The sequence below is a fragment of the Ovis canadensis genome, chromosome 21 (assembly GCF_042477335.2).
Source record: "Ovis canadensis isolate MfBH-ARS-UI-01 breed Bighorn chromosome 21, ARS-UI_OviCan_v2, whole genome shotgun sequence".
NCBI classification, from domain to species: Eukaryota; Metazoa; Chordata; class Mammalia; order Artiodactyla; family Bovidae; genus Ovis; species Ovis canadensis.
The window spans coordinates 44,653,829-44,675,225 of record NC_091265.1 but is presented as its reverse complement, the minus strand read 5'-3'; the positions used below and the strand labels follow the sequence as shown (position 1 = coordinate 44,675,225).

The following is a 21,397-nucleotide window of genomic DNA, read 5'->3' as shown; positions in this document are numbered from 1 at the left end:
GAGGCATGTGGGATCGAATTCCCTGATCAGGGATTGAACCCACACCCCTTGCGCTGGGAACATGGAGTCTTGGTCACTGGATCACCAAGGAAGTCTCTGGAAGGTACATTTAATAGTCAGGGACAGCCACTCCATTGACACTCACCATAATACTCCTGGCAAATGACTTTTCAATGACCTCTGGTTTGGAACCATCCATACCACAGTGCTCATCACTGAATAAGGATATTTGGGAATTTCCAACATAAAAAGTTGTTCCAGACCTTCTTCCACCCCCAAAATAAATCCAGCAAGGTTAGGAAAATACAAGCAAAGCCAGTAAAATAAATACAAGATGTATGACTTGGGATTCAACCAGCACATCTTTACCAGCCAGAGGCAAGAGAGTGAGTTATCACTTGGATCTTCCCTGGCTTATTCACACTCTGACTGGTTCTCAGCCTTGCGGCTTGGTTAGCTTCTGCACCAGCTTACCTGGTTTGGGTAACTAAAGGCAATTTATTCTTTGCATCAGACCCTTCACTTTCCTACCCTCTCCTCCTACTTTGGGTCTTTGCTAGGAGGTGCTGAGAGGCGGCTGAGTTACATCAGTAAAGGAATGAAACAGAGAACCTCATGTGGAGACTGTGGCCAGGGGCCTCTGCTGACCACAGCTTAGCTGAGACAGAGAAGAGGCAAAATATTGGCATCTCTGGGGTCTAGGGAAGTGATATTCATCTCTGTTCAGTCGCTCAGTTGTGTCCGACTCTTTGCGACCCCATGGAGTGTAGCCTGACAGGCTCCTCTGTCTCCCGGAGTCTGCTCAGAGTCATGTCCATTAAGCGGGTGACGCTATCTAACCATCTCATCCTCTGCTGCCCCCTTCTCCTTTTGCTGTCAGCCGCTTACATTTGTGAATATGAGCTGTTTCACAAACCTGCCTGAGCACTGGGGTGTTTTTAAAGACACAGATTCTCAGGGCCATTAAAGGAGACCATCAGCCATCTTGTGTTTCCTTTCTTTTCTTTTTTTAGTTGTTGGCATGTGGGATCTAGTTCCCTGACCAGGGATTGAACCGAGGCTCCCTGCCTTGGGAGCACAGAGTCTTAGCCGCTGGACCACAAGGGAGGTCCTAGCAGTCTGTATTTTTTAAAAACCCCTCTCAGATGGTCCCAAAGATCAGCTGGGATTGAACACGACATTTTTATTGTACACACTGAGTATCAGAGAACATTCTCTCACTGCACTATTTCATTTTAACCTCACCACTACCTATGGGGTCAGCAGAGGAGAGAATTCCCAAATATCATCGATTCTGTTTGCCTGAGGAGGAATCAAGGTCCTGAGAAGGGAAGTGACATTCCTGAGTCACATAGCTCTTGAACCCAGGTCTTCCAGTCCCAAGTGTGGCATGGATGCTGCGGTGGGGAGATGAGCTTTGCAGTCAGTCAGCCAGGCTCCAAGGTAAGCATGGTGTCTGGCGCATTTAGGCACCTAGTAAATCATTTCCCACTTCCTCTGGCTAAGGTCACTCCACTAGGGAATGGCACAGCCAGGGTTTAAAACCTGTCCTAGAAGTCGCAGAGCCTTGCGGGTTCCTTACTTAGCAACACCAGAGGTTCACCCAGAGTTGCACACCTAGCCATGGTGATCAGTGCCACGTGCCCTGTGCCAGCCTCCCTGCCTAAACGGTGTTCCTGGGCCAAGGCCAAGCCACAGAACTCGAAGCTGCAGTCTCTGTCCCAGACGAGCCCCGTGACTTGACTTTGCAGCTATTTCTGGTCCTGCCTTAGTCTCCAGCCTGCTAGAGCCTTGTCTCTATGGAGACAAAGTGACTAGGTCTCTGGGGACCACCTCCTGGTCTTTTCTGAAGGAGGAGCTCATTTGGCAGCAGCAGGAGCCCCCTGGGGAGAAGACGCTGGCTAAGCACACAGTGTTATTATCTTCCTGACAGCTTCCTCCTGGGGCATATCACACTCCAAACCAGGTGGATGCCACTCCATCTAGACCCAAACAGAGCTGTTTCCTGCCAGGTTCCTTGGCCCTGTGAAGAGGTAAGAAGCACATGTGGTAGTTTCAGTGACATCCCAATATCCTGTGTCTCACATCCCTTGAGTTGTCCAGGAACCAGGGGCTGAAAGCTGGTTATCCAGCCCAGGAGTTCTTTGCTGTGTTCAGGAGCATGGCAGGGGTGTCCCCAAGCCTCTGGAAACTGCCAAAAGCCTAGGAATCATGGACATTCTTCCTGGCTTCTCTGCTGGAGCTGTTCCACTGGGTCTCTTACTTTCTAGTAGGAAATGGGCCAAAAAGCTGAAAGCTTAGAGTTTCCCAGGGAGGACATCCTTTAGGGTGGGGACTAGATGACCAAGAGGTCAGATGGAAACCAGTGAGCTGGCCTCCACAGGCCTCATCCCTCTCCTGCTCCTTGTGTGCTGTTTCTCAGAGACACAGGCTGAAAACCCCTCGGGGAGGTGGGGAGGGGCGTGGAGAGAGGCAGGAGAGCGGCTTTAGGACAGCTGAGAACTTGTGCTCCTCGACACCGCCCATGGGCCAGCTGCCAGGCCCATGGTCCCTGGGGCCATCGGCCATTCTTTCTGACCCACAGTGATCACTGGGTGAGTTCTACTCCACATTTCATTTCTGGAACAAAAAAAGATGGCTTGTTCAAAAGGGAGCCCTTTTGAACTATGAAAAAGTGAAAGGCTCCGTGATTACTTTTAAAAGCTGAGGGTGGGGTTGGGGGTTGGAAATGAGCTGGCATTGACTTTGAACTCTGACACTGTGGTCTGATGTCAGCCCAGGGGGAGGTGTGCCTCCTCCGACTGTCTTCCTTCACTGTTATCAAGGGGAGGGCTTGTGTTGCCCGGGAAGACTTAATTCCCACTCAAGGAAGAAATTCCTGGAACAAACTGTGACGGCAGGAAGAAATGAAGAGTGAAGGAAAGGACTGATTATAGTTTTCCTTTAAGATGTTTCGCAATAGCTGGAATTTGTTTTATCTTATTAGGAGGCCTGCGAAACAGGGGAGTGAACTGGATGAACTTGCAAAGGCCCTTCCAGTTGGGGATTTTAGAAAAAAACATCACCACTCCCTGAGATGTACTGTGAGTGGGTGGAGGGTATGGGGGGTGGGGGGGTGGGCCGGAGCGGGCGGCCCCAGCTGTCTGCCATCCACCCCCAGGCCACTAGGGGTCTCTGCTGATCCACAAGCCCAAAGCCTCCCCAGCCTCCTAGGAGGACCGGTTCGTGCCTAACTTGCCTGGGCTGGGGGTGGGGAGCCAATTCTGAGAGCCTGGGTTCTGCTGGGAAGCTTGTCTTGACCCACTCGGGCATGCCCTTGGCCCATCCTCTCAACTCCTTTTTAACGCTTCCTGTTGGCTTGGCACACTGGGCACACAGCACAAGGGATCTTTCTTATACATGTGTCTTTTCCCCGTTTGGTTGCAGGGTTTTTCTTTTCTTTTTTCTTTTAGGGAAATAGGGGTCTTTAAATTCCCCAAACTACCCAGCACAGCACTGGGTGCCTGATAGACGCTTGGTAGGTCGGTGGCCTGCCTGAGCTGAGGTCTGGACCTGGTGAGGAGGTTACCGTTGTCCCCAAGCACCCCATTCCTGGCAGTGTCCCTCCATTTCTGGCAAAGCCAGCGTCCTGCCCTGTCTCAGGCTGAGAAGAGTTGGGTTCCAAAACCCGGGAAGCCAGTCACATGTAAACAAGCCACCTAACCCCGTTCCTCTTCCTCTCCTGGTGAGAGCTGACATCTCAAGGGAAAGGCACTTGGCCTGCAGGGACACGCAGCAGCTGCTGCTCTTAAGGAACACTCCCTCAGAAGGAGGGAGCCGCTCTGGTTTCTGAGCCTGGCAGGGCCGCCTTCAGTGGGTCCTGGCCCCTGAGCTGGAGGGTGGGTGGGGTCGTGGGGGGTGTGCTAGGGACCCAGAAGGGACAGCCTTAACACCCATGGAGGAGGAAGGCAGTGGAATTCAGTGTCCTGTCACTTGGGTCGCGGGTGTCCCCTTTCCATCTCAGTAGTGACCCTGCAGAGTGGACCACCACTCCCACCGGCCACAACGCAGAACTTCCAGGGGCTGGCCTGAGGTGCTGGCCCTCCACCCCCGTGGCTTCCTGCTAATCCCGAAAATGCAGACTCCCCCCGTGGGTCAATCGGCAAGTCCCCTTCCCCAGGCGGGGGTGCACTGATAATGCCCCTCCTGTATTTTTAGAGAGCAGCCCCACATCTGGTGGGCCAAGCCTGGCATCTCAGAACTCTGCTCTCTGCGGCCTCTCCCCTCCCTACTTTCAACTAGCAAATCCAAATTCTTTTTTTTCCGCAATTGCTTCCTCACTCGCTCTCTGATCCCTGATCGACAGCTAGACAGGGTCATGGCTCCCTACTCGGGGTCCAGGAACCCTGGTTCTCCTTCCTACACGTCACTGAAAAAGTAAAAGGACCTAGGAAATGAAAATGGACTCTGGAGGAATCCATCCCTGACTCTGTCGCTTATTAGGCATGGGGCCTTGAGCTTTAACTGCCCTGAGTTTCCCTTTCCTTGGGTATAGAGTGGAGAAAAGCATGTGCACTTTGCAGGCTGGTTGTGATGAGTAAGTAAGAGAATCTGTGTCAAACACCCAGTACACACAGTGTCTGAGACCGGGGAGCTCAATAATCGTGGACGTTTTCTCCCTTTTCTCTGCCAGTTCCCCCTTGAGCAGCTCAAGAGGTAGCAACTTAGTTCAATTATCTCCAATGCATCTTCAAGCCTTAACCCATTGCCCACATTCTCCACTGAAGAATGGAAGTCTTTGGCAATTATGATGATCAGACTCAAGGCATAGCCCCTAGAAATCTGGCTGCAAGATACTCCATTTGCAGTTAGAGATTGTGTTGCCGTGGTTTTTATGCCCTTGGAACTGAGCAGGCTTGGTAGATACCTGAACAGATGCTTGAGGCATGAGTTTCCCCCTAAACCCTGGCCTCTTTGCTCCATGGACTGTCCTCTTTGTTCTGCCCTTCTCCAGACTTCTCTTTACAATGGATATGCTCATACTGAGAGCTCCCAGATTGTCTACTAACCGCCCTCCACTCTCCTGAGTGAAAAGAAAAAGTGAAATGAAAGCTTTAGTCACTCAGTCCTGTTTGACTCTTTGCAACCCCATGCACTGTAGCCCACCAGGCTCCTCTGTCCATGGATTTTCCAGGCAAGAATACTGGAGTGGGTTGCCATTCCCTTCTCCAGGGGATTTTCCTGACCCAGGAATTGAACCTGAGGTCTCCTGCACTACAGGCAGATTCTTTACCATCTGAGCCACCAGGGAAGCCCCAAGCCTAACTACCCCAAGCCCCTACTGACCCAGAAGTGAAGTGAAGTGAATTGAAGTCGCTCAGTCGTGTCTGACTCTTTGCAACCCTGTGGACTGTAGTCCGCCAGGCTCCTCTGTCCATGGGATTCTCCAGGCAAGAATACTGGAGTGGGTTGCCATTTCCTTCTCCAGGGGATCTTCCCAACCCAGGGATAGAACCTGGGTCTTCTGCACTGGAGGCAGACGCTTTAACCTCTGAGCCACCAGGGAAGCCCCCTACTGACCCAAGCCTGCCTGAAATGCTTTGTCCCTCAGGAAGTCCTCCCAAAGCCAGTGGAGCTACAGCTTCTCCAATCACATTAGCTTTGAAAATTCTCCTGCAGACCTATCTGATCCCTCTTGAGGTTGGCTCAACCTGTCTCTGGACAGAAACAGACCCTGGCCATGAGGGTATACAGGTGGGGCCTGGGCTTTCCCAGCGGGAGGTAGAAGAATGCTGAGAAGTGACTGGGCAACCTCAGGCCACATACATGCTTCGCTAAATCCAGACCCCTTCCAGCGGCTGCTTTCCTGCCCTTCCTCAGGGTCCTCTTGCCCCTGAGCACTGTATGCTCACAGAACTTATCTAGATCTTCAGGTGGGACACAAGCTCCCTCCCACTGAGGTTGAATGCTCATCCTGGAAAATTCATAGTCTTCTCTCAGGACCTAGTGCAGTGCCTACAGTAAGAGTCCCCCCACTGCTTGGCAACTGAGTGAGAACTGTGGCTCAGCCTGATCTGCCCTGGAAGAGAGCTGAGGTTTAATCTCCAAGGGGAAAGATGGTTTTAGGTTAGATGCAAGCTTGAGCAAGGCCGGCATGAGGGTCTCTTCAGTCGAATCAAGGAAAGTGAAAGTGTTAGTTGCTCAGTTGTATCTGACTCTTTGAGACTCCATGAACTGTAGCCCGCCAGACTCCTCTGTCCATGGGATTTTCCAGGCAAGAACACTGGAGTGGGTTGCCTGCCCTGCTCCAGGGGATCTTCCCAAGCCAGGGATCGAACCCAGGTCTCCCTCATTGCAGGCAGATTCTTTTACAGTCTGAACCACCAAGGAAGCCTCTGGAATCAAGGAAGAGCTTCCTTGCTAAGTATCTGCCCACACAGGAAGCCTGGGCTCTGCTGAGTAAGAAGCTAGGATGTCATTAGACACAGGCAGGGCAGCATGGCTTCCTGGGGAGGGGGAAGAGCAGGCTGTGGCCCAAGTCCTTGGAAACCCCAGTTTACCTCTCCTGCTTGGAAGCAGCAGTCTCCTCCCCACGGCACTCCCATTCTACCCACTAAGAGAAAGCTCACGCTTCGAAATGGAAGGCCAAGTGGGGAGTATGCCCAGACCCCATTGTGCCAGATGGGGACACGGTATGGCATCTGAGAGAGGGGGACCAATGAGAGTAAAAAAAGTATCTCCCACTTTGCAACACAAGACTGGATGATCAGCACACAGGCAAAAGCATGAGCCAGCAGTTTGCAACAAAGCTGGCGGCTGGCCGGAATGTTGATCCTGCGGATCATGTTCTGGAGGGGAGACACCCCTCCCCAGGCCAGGCTGGCGCGCACTGCGGCTATTTCAGGCTAGGGGGGGATTAAGGTCGAACCATGACGAATGTGTGTGCAGATACACACACACACACACACACACACAGACTCCTCCTCTCTCCTTTCTGATACTGATTCCCATGCCAAGACCCCAGGCCTGCCTCCTGCACTGAGTCTCTCAGCCTCATAGGTCTCTCCTTCCTGGGGAGGCCCAGGGCCAGCCTGCACCCACCTTAGCAAGGAAGAGATGGGAGCCTGGGAATGAGGACAGGGCGACACACACAAGGCATCCTGCCCACCTTCTCCTCTGCACACCCCCAGGACACTGCACCGACCCCACCCCAGCCCCTCCCCCCTACTGCAGTCACTGTCTCTCTTTCCATCTCTTTCTGCCTCTGTCTGTCTCCAGCCTCACTTTCCTCTTCCTTCTGTGTCTCTTCGTCTTTGTTGCTCTTTTCCTCCAGTTTTTCATCCTCTCTGCACCTCCCTCTTAAACCTGACCCTTGAGACCTACTGTATAGCACAGGGAACTCTGCTTAATGTTATGTGGCAGCCTTGGATGGGAGGGGAGTTTGGGGAAGAATGGATACATGTATATGTATGGCTGAGTCCCTTCGCTGTTCACCTGAAGCTATGACAACATTGCTAATCAACTAAACTCCAATATAAAAAATTAAAAGTTTGAAAAAAGAATATAAGACAGAAAAGCAAAGCATACCCTTGACATTTGCCTTTCTTTCCCTCTTTCTTCCTATTTCTCCTCCCCTCCTCAGCCTTCTTCTTGCCTCTGATTTTTCTCTCTCCATCTTTCTCATCATATTACTTCTTTCAACAGAAAATTATTGGTTAACTACCATGCACCAGACTCTGTGTGGTTACTGTCGGGTATAGGTATAATAACATATGAAATCCCGTCTTTGCTCAAAAAATGTTTGTTATCCAGGAGAGGAAAATAGGGCTTACACAAGTGATGATGATGCAAAGTCACATGTGATATTTACCACATAAATGGCCTGCCATGCCCAGGAGTTAGCTGAGAGAAAGGAAAGTCCAGCTTTGGGGTGGGGCATCCAGGAGGCCTCTATGGGGAGGCAGCCTTCTTACTGCCCTTGGCGAAGAGGCTGGGTTCGGTCCTGCAGAGGTGTGGGGACCTCACCCAAACGCACGGGCATGGAAGAACAGTGAAGGAGGAGGGCCTTGAATGTCAGGTGAAAGGATGTGAAAACCCTGGGGGGAGCTGGTAATCAGCGCTTTTGAGCAGGGGAAGGGCTTGAACAGTGCTTTAGATGATAAAGCCAGCCGCAGAAGCCTAAGAGGCGTGCGGATGTGAAAGTGTGTGTGTGTGTGTGTGTGTGTGTGTGTGTGCGCGCGCGCGCGCGCGCAGGAGGGCCTCGAGGTAGCCACAGAAGAGCAGAATAGGAAGCTATAACAGTAGCTCGTGTGTGATTACCTGATTCACCCACTGAAGCCTGAACCGAGGAGGTGGGGGCAGAGACAGGAAAGGAAGGGGCCAGTCTGAGAAGTGGCAAACAGGACCGCCTCGCCAAGTGTCTTCTCTCTTTTTCAGGGTATTTGTTTTCGTCGGATTGTCTGAGCTCCCCTTTCTAAGCGGATCAGAGGCCTTTCTGCAGCGGTCACCCCAGGGCCAGCTCCACTGTCAGGCACCGATGTGCTGCTTGCAGTGATAGAGATCAAAGTTCCTTCCTCTTCTCTCTAAGCTCAGAGGCACTGGATGCTGGGATCCCCCAGGAGGACTGACTTCTGCACACAGCACCTCCCATGCCTGGTTCACCCAGCACCCATGTTATCCTTCTCTACAGTGTCTCCCAGTGACCCTGCTTCCTGCAGGACGAACCTGTCGGCCCCGGGATTTCAACGTTTCAGGCGCCCCTGTGGCTACTAAGCCCCCTGGCCCTCCTTTCTTTCCCCTCTACCCTGGTACACCCTCAATGCCAGAGCTCGAGTTGGGGCTGGAGGGCCCAGAAGGGGAAACCCGGTGCCTCTCCAAGGACCTGATTATTTCCAAAGACTTGTGCTAATTTTCTGATATGATCCTCACATCTCTGTGAGGCACTAAATCCTCATTACTTTTCCTGACCGATGCATTCTAATTAGATCAACACTTAAAACAAATTCACAATAGCCACAGGATGGCTTTCCATCTCATTAACTCCTCACTTATTATTTTCATGAAAATTACTGATAAAAATGTGCATCTCCATTTGGTGAGGCCTCACAGCCTCCTCGGCTCCTATCTTGCATCTCTCCCGTCACCGGGGCTGCGCAGCGTCGCCATGGTAACCCACAATAATAGAAACTAATAAATTACAAACGAGATGCTCGTTGAGCAATTATTGTCCTCTTTTATGCAAGTTTCTTGCTAATTTTGATCATAAGGGAAAGTACAATAAGACTCTGAAGGAATGAGTCTATTTCAAGAGAATATTAGCAAGCAGGAGCCTGGGCGGCAGAGTTTAGATCTGTAATAAAGTGATTTGGTGATTTCAAGCAAAGGGGAGAGGAAATAAACTTCCTGCCTTGTGTCTCCTGCAGTACTCACTACTGAGTCCCCCAGAGATCCCCTGGGGGTGGGTTTGATGTGACTTTTGTGGTCAACATGTACAAGGTGTGGCTGGCTTCTAGAGGTCACCCTGTCCCTTCCCCTGCCTCTGCCAACCTAGAGAAATAGATGATATGTGTTGGTCCTTAAAATTTACAGGTTAAAAATGGCATCACCTTTCTTTGGCACTCTTTACAGCACATTTCATCAAGCATTCTTAGAAAGTTCACCTGTATCCCCAAGCCTGATTGTCTCATGGGTAGAAGGCTACGGCAGACTTCCTGTGGGATCTCCATGTGCCTGTCCTGGACTCAGAGCTCAGTGGGAGAAGAAGGTGGTGAGCCTAGGGCTTATAGAGACACCAGTGAGTTGGAAAGGTATCGCCAGGAAGCTTTTACAGTTCATAGGTTTGGGGGAAATATTCTGCCCTGGAGAGAACCCATTCTCTCCTAGAGCAGAGCTATTGTTTCCACAGTTCCCGGTTCCCTTCATCCTGGTTGAAGGTGGCAGGTGAATCTTGAGAGGAGGGGGTGACTTTAGGTGACTTATACAGTGGCCCTGAACCACAAGGAGACAGATGTGCCAGGGTGAGGTGAGCAACTAGAGAATGATCGGGGAAAAGCTGTCCCTTGGGAAGCTTCTGTCTTCTTCTATTGAGTGGAATTCAAGAGAGGACCACTTCCCCCAAACCCTCCTGCCCAGAACACAAAAATTCATTAAACCAAAGCCCCTGGAGAATCCAAGGGGTGGTGCTGGCATGTTTGATTCCATTCCCAGCTCTGTCCTGCCTCATCCTCCAGCAAAACTCTCCGTCTCCTTAACTTTTGTGCTCATTTCCTGCAATTTCTTGGACCCAGAAGCCAGGAATCACTTTAAACATTGTCCCTCTGAGATCTAGTCATTTTCTAGGGAATACTGATGCCCTGGCATGGTGAGCACTGGGCTTTCGAGGGTCTGGCTGCCTGAAAATACCAGGAGGAACGGACCAGAGGATGCATCTCATGACGAAAGGATCCAGTGACTCTAAACCGTTTCCCTAAACCACGGACCTTCTGATACCTGGCTTTGGAGCCTGGCTAGGAGAGAGGACCCAGTGCTCTGTGTTACCTGTGAGTGAAGGTTTATGGAGGGCTGGTTGGGGGAGTAGGGCCCCCCGAGGTCATTCCTGAGCAGATTATCACTGTGCATCTTGGTTTTGAGGCAGGTGATGTACCGGTTACAAAAGTCCTTGCAGAGTTCATTGACTTTCTCCAGCTCCAGCAGGTGGATTCTCAGCACCTGGATCGCCTTCACCATCTGTGGAGAGGAAGGACAGGGGAGCTCAGGTGTGTCCGGATTCCAGTCCCCTCACTGCCTTGACCCTTGAACCCCAAGCACACCAGCAGAGAGAAGCCCATTCCTGCTCTGGTGATACAGGATTTAAATTCTCTCTGTGGGTACATGCAGATTGTTAGCTTGTATTTTTAAATGCACAGATTTTTTTTTTTACTTAAAAAAAACATATACACAGCTACCCCGGGTCTTTGTTGCTGCACACAGGTTTTCTCTAGGTGAGGCGAGAGGGGGCTACTCTCTAGTTGCGGAGCATGGGGTTCTCACGCAATGGCTTCTCTTGTTGCAGAGCGCAGGCTCTAGGCATTTGGGCTTCAGTAGTTGTGGTGTACGGGCTTAGTTGCCCCGAAGCACGTGGAATCTTCCTAGGCCCGGAATTGAACCCATATGCCCTGCATTGGCAGGCAGAGTCTTATCCACTGGGCCACCAGGGAAGCTCCTGCTTACTTTTTTGAGCCTCCTGTTATCATAGCTGTCCTGAGGGCAGATGTGCTATTCTGAGAACAGCCTTGGAGATGGAAGGCCAGGTCTCCAGCTCTGGGCCTGCTTGTCTGTGTGGCCTTGGTCCAGTGCGTAAGTTCTGCACCTCACTATCTGACAGCTGGACGCAATGACGCCCTTCCTGACAGCTGTGCACTTTTGCAGAAGGGAGGGTCTGAGGGAAGGCACAAGATTCGAAGGGTATGGCCCTGAACCGGCATGAAGAAGACAGAGATCAGAGCTCCTTGTGAGAGCCCCAGGAGGCCAGGGACCGGCTATTCTTAAACTCGTGGTTTGAGTGCCTCGTGTGTCGCCAGTCGCCATGAAGACACCCCATCAATGCCTGTTGGCGGACCGCGTCATCCAGTGTGACTGAGCTGGGCGCTGGGACACTCAGCTGTCTGTGCTGGCTTTTTCCATGCCCTTCGGGTGGTTATACGTGAGCCTGCCGCCTCTTCAAATGGACCTTCCTAACCTTTCAAGGCAAGAAGCTATTTCTCAGTTGAACCTTTTCTTTTTATAGTTGCTATTATGATGACAAGAAAGCACTGTGGGAAGTAAGGAAAACAGAGGATGAAAAAGGCTGCCCTTGATCCAATCACCCTAAAAGATAATGGGTTTTTTTTTTGAGGGGGGTTCACATGCGCTTATGTCAACATAGCTCCAGTCACCTTGTACATGCAATTTTGTTTCCCGTTTTCCCCCTTAGTTTACTGGATGTATTTTTCTAAGTGGCAGCATTGTTTTCTCTATTCTGGCTTCTAGCGTGTGGGCATCTAGAAGGGAGAAGTGGCGTCTAATTTGCTCATCCTGTTATCGTGGTTATTAATACATGTGGATACTGATAGTTCTCCAGTGGGTAAAAGTTACTGAGTAAATATATTTTAAATTATTGCATACCATTCCATGCAATAATAAAGATAATAATATAATAAAATAATGAAAAAATAATAAAAATTCCATGGGGCTTCTCCGTGACTCAGACGGCAAAGAATCTGCCTGCAATGCAGGAAACCTGGGTTCAATTCCTGGGTCAGAAAGATCCTCTGGATAAGGGAATGGCAAGCCATTCCAATATTCTTGCCTGGAGAATTCCATGGACAGAAGAGCCCAGTGGGTTTCAGTCCATGGGGTCGCAAAGAGTCAGACATGACTGAGCGACTAACACAGCAATAATATACCATTCCATGTGTGTGCCCTACTTAGCCAATTCCTTATTGTTGGGCATTTAGGTTAATTCCAATTTTTCAACTTTATAAAAAATGTTAAGTGAATATTTTCCAACTTTACAGCTTATTGATGCTTCTCCATTATTTCCTTAGGACAAGATCCCAAAAATGATCAAAAAAAAAAAAAAAATCTATGGATATTCTTTTGGCTCATGGTAGATATGGCCAAACCACTTTTCAAATAAAGATGTTGGAGCAATTGGACATCTACAAGCAAAACAGTGGATTTTCACATCTTACACAAAAATTAACTCAAAGACCAAAATGTAAGGCATAAACTGTAAAGTTTTTCAGAAAAAAAAAAAAAAGAAAAGAAAAGAAACACAAGAGAAAATAATCAGGACAGAGGGCTAGGCAAAGAAGTCTTAGATTTGACACCAAAAACATGACCCAGAAAAGGGAAACTTGATGAATTGAACCTTATCAAAGTATAAAATGTTTGCTCTTCAAAAGACCCTGTGAAGAAGATGAAAAGACAAACTACAGAACAGGAGAAAATATCTGAAAAACACATATCTGACAAAGGACTTACATCCAGAATATATAAAGAACTCTCAAAACTAACCAGTAAAATAACAAGCAATCCAATTAGAACATGGGCAAAAGACAACATCAGACATTTCACTGAAGAGGATACATAGATGGCAAATAGCCACACGAAAAGACGTTCAGAATTATCAGGGAAGGGTCTTCTCCGGTGGCTCAAACGGTAAAGAATCTTCCTGCAAAGCAGGAGACCCAGGTTCTATCCCTGAGTTGGGAAGATCCCCTGGAGGAGGGCATGGCAACCCTCTCCAGCACTCTTGCCTGGAGAATCCCACAGACAGAGAAGCCTGATGGGCTACAGTCCATGGGGTCACACAGAGTCAGATAAGGCTGAAATGACTTAGCACACATGCATGCAGCATCAGGGAAATGCAACTTAAAACCGCAGTAAGATGTCACCACACACCTATCAGAGTGGTCAACATTAAAAACAGATAACACTAAATCTTGGCAAGGAATTAGAAACTGGATCACTCATGTGTAACTGGTGGATATAAAAGATGGTCCAGCCACTCTGGAAAACAGCAGAATACTTTCTTACAGTACTGAATATATACCATCCAGCTCAGCACTCGCACTCTTGGGCATTTATCCCAGAGAAATAAAAACATGTGTTCACCTCAAAACTTGTATATTCAAAGAAATCTTATTTTTAATAACCCCAAGCTGGAAACAACCAAAATACACTTCAACAGGTGAATGGATAAAGAAACTATGGTACATCTGTATCATGAAATCATACTTAGCAACAAAAACAAACTACTGATAAACTCAACTACTTGGATGGATTTAAAGGGAATGATGCTGAGAAAAAAAGCCAGTCTCAGAAGGCTACATACATAATGCCATTTATATAACATTCTTTTCTTCTTTTTTTATATGTAGAACATTCTTTTAAATTTCAGAGATAGAGAACAGATCAGTGATTGCTAGGAGGTATGGTGGGGGAGGGAGGGAGGGACTGCTCTGTATCTTGACAATCAGAGTGTCTCCATGAATACACACGTGATAAAGTGGCACAAACTAAACACACACACACACACACACACACACATATCGCTATGACTATATGTAAAACTAGTGATGTCTGAATAAGTCTGGTGGTCATACCATTGTCATCTCCCGGCTGTGAAACTGTCCTCTAGCCATGCAGAAAGGGAATCAGGTCTTTGCTATACTAATTCTTACAGCTGCATGTGAATCTACAGTTACATCAAAATAAAAAGTAAAAAGAAAAAAGAGTGGGTGCTTGCCTTCCAAGACGATTGATGCTGACATAAGCCATGTAGAGGCGTCTTTCTTTAACCCCACCCTCCTAGCTTTTGGCCAACATCTTGATGCCCAGGAAGACTAGCAAGGGCATGGCTCCCAGAGAACCCTACTGTCCAGGTGTGTTGAGCCGTAAGCTGTGTGACTAAGAGCCATGGCCACACCCTCTTTGAGCTTCATCAGCATTTCAAGTGGAGAGTGAGAGAGGAGCCCCCAGACTCTCATCTGGACTGTCTGATGGGTAGGGATTCAGTTCAGTTCTGTTGCTCAGTCATGTCCGACTCTTTGCCACCCTATGGACTGCAGCACGCCAGGCCACCCTGTCCAACACCAACTCCCAGAGTTTACTCAAACTCATGTCCATTGAGTTGGTGATGCCATCCAACTATCTCATCCTCTGTCGTCCTTTCTTCTCTGGCCTTCAATCTTTCCCAGCATCCGGGTCTTTTCTAATGAGTCACTTCTTCACATCAGGTGGCCAAAGTATTGGAGTCAGTTTTAGCATCAGTCCTTCCAGTGAATATTGAGGGCTGATTTCCTTTAGGATGGACTGGTTGGATCTCCTTGCAGCCCAAGGGACTCTCAAGAGTCTTCTCCAACACCCAGTTCAAAAGCACCAATTCTTCGGTGATCAACTTTCTCTATAGGGACAGGGATTGTGCTTGGCTAATTAAAGGCTCTTGGAGAATTAGATGAAGTGTCACTCAGAGGCAGAAACTGACAACTGTATATTTTCCTCAGTGATCAATGTAAAGAAATAGAGGAAAACAATAGAACGGGAAAGACTAGAGATCTCTTCAAGAAAATTAGAGATATCAAGGGAACATTTCATGCAAAGATGGGCACAATAAGAGAAAGAAACGGTATGGACCTAACAGAAGCAGAAGATATTAAGAAGAGGTGGCAAGAACACAGAAGAGCTATACAAAAAACATCTTAATAACCAGATAACAACGATGGTGTGATCACTCACCTAGAGCCAGACATCTTGGAGTGTGAAGTTAACTGGGCCTCGGGAACCATCACTACGAACAAAGCTAGAAGAGGTGATGGAATTCCAGCTGAATATTTCAAATCCTAAAAGATGATGCTGTGAAAGTGCTGCACTCAATATGCCAGCAAACTTGGAAAACTCAGCAGTGGCCACAGGACTGGAAAAAGTCAGTTTTCACTCCAATCCCAAAGAAAGGCAATGCCAAAGAATGCTCAAACTACTGCACAATTGCACTCATTTTATAAATGGGCAAAATAATGCTCAGAATTCTCCAAGCATGGCTTCACACAGTACATGAACCAGAACTTTCAAGCTGGATTTAGAAAAGGCAGAGGAACCAGAGATCAAATTGCCAACATCTGTTGGATCATAGAAAAAGCAAGAGTTCCAGAAAAACACCTACTTCTGCTTCACTGACTATGTTAAAGCCTTTAACTGTGTGGATCACAACAAACTGTGGAAAATTCTTCAAGAGATAAGAATACCAGACCACCTTATCTTACCTACCACCTTACCTGACCTGTATGCAGGTCAAGAAGCAACAGTTAGAATCGAACATGGAACAACAGACTGGTTCCAAATTGGGAAAGGAGTACGTCAAGGCTGTATATTGACACCCTGCTTATTTAGCTTATATGCAGAGTACATCATGCAAAATTCCGGACTGGATGAAGCACAAGCTGGAATCAAGACGGTCAGGAGAAATATCAATAACTTCAGATATGCAGATGACATCACCCTTATTGCAGAATGTGAAGAGGTACTAAAGAGCCTCTTGATGAAAGTGAAAGAGTGAAAAAGCTGGCTTAAAATCCAACATTCGAAAAACGAAGATCATGGCATCCAATCCTATCACTTCATGGCAAATAGATGGGGAAACAATGGAAACTGACAGATTTCATTTTCTTGGGCTCTAAAATCACTGCAGATGGTAACTGCAGTCATGAAATTAAAAGGCACTTGCTCCTTGGAAGAAAAGCTATGACCAACTTAGACAGCATATTAAAAAGCAGAGACATTATTTTGCCGACAAAGGTTTTTCCAGTAGTTATGTATGACTGTGAGAGTTGGACTATAAAGAAAGCTGAGCACTGAAGAATTAAGGCTTTTGAACTGTAGTGCTAGAGAAGACTCTTGAGAGTCCCCTGGACTACAAGATCAAACCAGTCAATCCTAAAGGAAATCAGTCCTGAATATTCATTGGAAGGACTGATGCTGAAGCTGAAGCTCCAATACTTTGGCCACCTGATGCAAATAGCTGACTCATTAGAAAAGACTCTGATGCTGGGAAAGATTGAAAGCAGGAGGGGAAGGGGATGACAGAAGATGAGATGGTTGGATGGCATCACCGGCTCAATGGACAAGAGTTTGAGCAAGCTCTGGGAGATGTTGAAGGACAGGGAAGCCTGGTGTGCTGCTGTCTATAGGGGCGCAAAGAGTTGGACACGACTGAGCGACTGAACAACAGCTTTCTATAGGCACCAAGAATATCTAGCACCTCCATCAGTACAATCTCTCTTAATTTTTAAAAATATTTATGTATTTTTCTGAGCCAGGTCTTAGTTGCACTAAGTGGGATCTGGTTCCCTGAGCAGGGATCAAACCCAGGTCCCCTGCATCGGGAGGGTGGAGTCTTAGCCGCTGGACCAGCAGAGAAGTCCCTATAACCTCCCTTAGTTTAACATTATTATTTCGATGAATAGTAAGTCTCATTAAATGCCAAACATTGTACAAGACCTCTCACTCGAATAAGATGCCAGTCAGCTTTGTCTCCTCCAGCCAAAATAACCCTAATTCCTTAAACCTTTCTTCTTTTTTTCCTCCCTCTGTTCCTTCTTCCTTCCATCCTTTCATTTCTTCTTTCCTCTTTCTCCGAGCTTTCCTTAACTGGACTATTTTTCCTTTTCAATCAACATTTACTCACTTTAAAATCTTTCCATGAATACACACACACACACACACACACAGGAAGTACACATACCTATAGTCAACAAATACTTCTTATGTAAAAAGAATCAGAAAATACAATTAAATAGAACAAAATAAAAAGTAAAATCAATCCAAAATAGCTTCGCTCAGATGAAATACACGTGCAATGTGTTTAAATCAGATCTGATGCACAGTGGCTGAAAGTGGACCTACCTTTTGGTTTAATAAAGCACAGGTGAAGGATTACTTTTTTATGAGATAACAGACTTGGTTTAAAGATTTAAGAACATTGAGTAAATCACAATGGTATTTCAAGGCAATGAATATGTAGGATCTATTCAGTATTAGAGAAAAAAAGTGGGCAATGCCATTAATATGGGGCAGCTGCCTGGCATAGCACAAAGCCTGTGGGCTTTACCGTCAGCCTAGATTTGAGTCCAGGCCTACTGTTTACAGATTGAGTGACATTGGGCTAATTCCATGACTTCCCTTAGCCTCAGTCTTCCTCATCCCGGACTCACAGGATTTGATAAGGGCTAAAAGAGATAATAATGTGAAAGTGCTTTATAAACCACAGGGAACCAAAGGCATATACATTTTTGCAACCTCTTTTAATGATTTCTAATATCCTGTTGGCTTTTCTATTGCTATTTCATTTCCAGAGAGTGGAAAAATAATCATCCCCAGTTTTTTCTTCTATATTTTGGTTCGTGAATCATCCTCTAGCTTATTTCTAATGCAATTTTGGGTTTTTGCCTCTAAATCAGAGTAAAACTCTGGCGTATTAAACTATTTCCCTAAGTGATCGATGTCATGTAAAAGGTTATTCCAAATCTTCTAGTGCAATGAACAGTTCCATTTAATTTAACATCATCAACAACTGTGAGGAAGGTATCCTTAATTCCTTTTCTCCCAGTTTGGCTTCATCTTTTAGCTTCTCTCCCCACCCTTTTCTTTCAAAATACTAATTAAAAAAGCAGCCCTCTTCTTCTAAGTAGCATCCTTCACTAAATCAAAACAAGATGCAATCTTGCATTGTAGCCTCATATCACAACACACGGGCCCCACATTCATGTGAGTGCTCAGTCGGGTCTGACTCTTTGAGTCCTTGGACTGTAGCCCGCCAGGCTCTTCTGTCCATGGGATTTTCCAGGCAAGACGTCTAGAGTGGGTTGCCATTTCCTCCTCCAAGGGATCTTCCTGAACCAGGGATCACTTAAGTCTGAACCTGCTTCACGTGAGTCTTCCTGCATTGGCAGGTGGATTCTTTACCACAAGGGCCACCTGGGAAGCCCGCATGGCCTCACAAGTCTCAGGAAAGTCCACAGGATGGGAGGGAGCCTCTCTCCGGAAAGTCCCATAGTGTGATGTCCTAAATCTATTATTTCCTGTCTGAGTATTTTGAACCAGACCTTTAACTTCGTCTGTAACATGGAAGCTGATCAATAATGCTTACACTGAAGAGCTGCTGTGAACACTGAATGAAACCATGTACATGTGTCCTGGGCACACAGCAACTGTGTTGTATGTCAATTATTTACATCAATGTGCCCCTTCCTCCTCCATCAAGCACTTTTCTGAAAAGTGGCCTCTCTTGTAAGATTTCGACCTCTTCATTTGATAATAATAAATCCTTGCCTTTCAAAGCATTTATATACATAGCACTTTACAATATGCAAAACACTTCTCTCTCCATTACCTCATTTGAATCGCACAAACCTGGGGACCCACAGGCATGGTTATCATTCTCCTGGAGAACAGGAATCAAGACCCAGGGATTAGGTAACCTGTGAAATTCCAGGCAGCAATTAGGGAGTATCTCTGCCCTGGAGGGCAGACTCCTTTTTCCCTCTCCTTCTCTGCACTTTGGGAAGCTGGAATAGTCTGCTTCACGTACAGATGAATTGGTAAACATGCATTCCTACAAGTGCTCTGAAGTGCTTCCCGCATGTCACCAGGGCAGCCAAAGCTAAACTCTAATTGGGAATTTTTCCAGGCCAGCCCAGCCTGGCCTGAGCAGTTGGAAGGGTAGGGTCCCTGGAACAAGGCCTGGAACATGGGAGAAGGGTGAAGACCAGGGGCTGGAGACTGCCAGATGACTGGGGGACAGGACGAGCACTTAGGGAGACTGCCGCTCAGGACAAGTTAAATACTTTTCAATGTGGCACTTCCCCTGCCTCATCCTCAGACTTTGGAGAGGTCTTGTGGTTCAGGGAAAAGAGGTGGGCTTCAGAAGTTAGACAAATCCAAGCTCTGTAATTTAGTGACTACAGGGTCCTCAGTCTTGGATTCTCCCTTCTGTAAAATGGGTATAGTGATAACCCCTCCCAGGGCTATCTCACGAATTAAATAGCAGAGCTGGGTGCTAGGAAATAGTGGGTTTTGGAGGCTGAGTCTGGGGCCCTCCACCTTCTGGGATGCTCTGCAGGATTCACATGGTCTCTACACTTCCTTGTTCTCATCTGTAAAATGGGATAACAACAGCAATTCCCTCAACATCATACTGAGGGTGGAAGGAGATTTGGCCAGAAAAGAACTAAAGACGAGTGCAGAGGAAGTACTAAGAAAAGACGGAGTCTAGGGCTGCATAATTGCTGAGTGTGGGCCAGGGCTCCGTGCCTGTGTTTGACTCACGTATAAGCTGTGTGGTCTTGAGCTATGATTTCACCTCATGTCACAAGATCCTCATCTCAGTGAAAGTCGCTCAGTCCTGCCCAACTCTTTGCGACCCCATGGACTGCAGCCCGCCAGGCTCCCCTGTCCATGGAATTCTCCAGGCAAGAATACTGAAGTGGGTAGCCATTCCCTTCTCCAAGGCATCTTTCTGACCCAGGGATTGAACTTGGTTCTCCTGTGTTGCAGGCAGATTCTTTACCTTCTGAGCCACCAGGCTTCTCTCATCTTTAAGCCCCCTCATCTTAAAATAGGGATAGTAATAATCTGTGCCTTGTGGGTCTGAAAAGGGGATTAAATAAGATAATCCAGGTGTAGTGTTTAGGACAATGGCACCTGGCACCCAGTAAGTATGCTATAAATGTTATTTATTACTGGCTTTGATTATTATTTCCTTTCCCTGTTCGGGGGTCTTGTGGGATTTTCTGCTCCCACTGAGGTGAAGAGGGTCTGGACAGAAGGCAGGAGGGAATGACTCTGAAGGGGTGCTGCCTGGGGTCCCTGTGGACCATATTCACAACCTCTGGCCTCTGCACCCCACCCCCTTCAGAGAGGGCCCAGGAGCCTGGGGGGCCCCATGTTGGAGCTGGCTTTGCGATCAGGCAGCTCTAATCTGTCCCGAGAGCCCCACCAGAGTCTCATTAAAACGTGCCCCATAAATGTTAAAAAATTTACACATAAAAAAATTCCATGCATGAAACTGAAACCGTACATTTTACAGCCTCGGTTTGAAGTCTTGCATAATATATAAAACCTCGGCCCTGCACTGGGGGCCCGTAAATCAGATTTTATAAAACAAAAAGCTTTTGCCTTTCAAAGGGGTTTAGGGAACTTGCAAATTTTACAAACTGTACCAACTGCCAGTCAGAGGCTGCTGGGCCCAAAGAGGGGATCAATGAGCCAGGTGACAGAGGGCTGGTGAGCACTGGGATGTGCGTATGGGGAGTTGGAGGCAGGGCGGGGGTGGGGTGTCCCTGCAGGAGCCGACCAGAGGAAAGCCACCCCCATGGTACTGAAATGGGGAGGTGGAGAGGGTCAGGGAGTGTGTGTACCAGTGGGAAAGATGCTTTTTTTTTTTATAATTAATGTCATATGTTTTTATTATTCAGACTTGCATTCCTCTTCACCTTTCTTATCAGGGTTGTTTTCTGTGAGACGGTCATTTATAAATGAGGGCTCTGCTGCCCCTGGGGAAGCAGAGAGGTGGGTGATGGAGTGGAAGGAGTCAGCAGACCTGGGTGCTGACAAGTCACCGCCCTTCTCTGGACTCCAGTGTCCCCATCTGTAAAATGGACGCGCTGCTCTCTATGCTTGGGGTTTTCCCCCAGTGTTTTATGATTCTAAGTTTCTATTCCGGCAGCTGGCTAACCGGGAAGGGAGGTTCACTTAGAAACCTACACTCTTGGAACGCCTCTGGTCTCTGAGCAGCTCTGGGAGGGCTTCGTCAGCAGTGGTTCCCATGGGAACCTATCTGGGGATCGTGGGAGCCGGGGAGGTGAACACAGCGATTTGCTTGGATGGGATGAGAGGGACCAGC

General features: G+C 47.7%; 1 protein-coding gene, 1 long non-coding RNA gene and 1 other non-coding gene across 5 annotated transcripts in view; 1 reads left to right on the top strand and 2 right to left on the bottom strand.

The window, feature by feature from the left end:
- PKNOX2 (PBX/knotted 1 homeobox 2) overlaps positions 1-21,397 on the bottom strand; it is a 296,941-nt gene that overhangs the window by 26,835 nt on the left and 248,709 nt on the right. For all 3 annotated transcript variants that reach the window (XM_069566572.1, XM_069566574.1, XM_069566573.1), the window contains exon 7: positions 10,516-10,704. In XM_069566572.1, coding sequence (XP_069422673.1) covers positions 10,516-10,704 — 189 coding nt within the window. The remainder of the gene's footprint in view (positions 1-10,515; positions 10,705-21,397) is intronic.
- LOC138427203 (uncharacterized) lies at positions 2,348-12,833 on the top strand. Its single transcript, XR_011251938.1, has 6 exons — positions 2,348-2,594; positions 2,987-3,083; positions 10,318-10,517; positions 10,613-10,733; positions 11,386-11,703; positions 12,543-12,833. It is a non-coding gene; the product is annotated as an uncharacterized lncRNA (long non-coding RNA).
- Positions 5,474-5,545, bottom strand: TRNAW-CCA (transfer RNA tryptophan (anticodon CCA)). Its single transcript has one exon. It is a non-coding gene; the product is annotated as a tRNA-Trp (tRNA).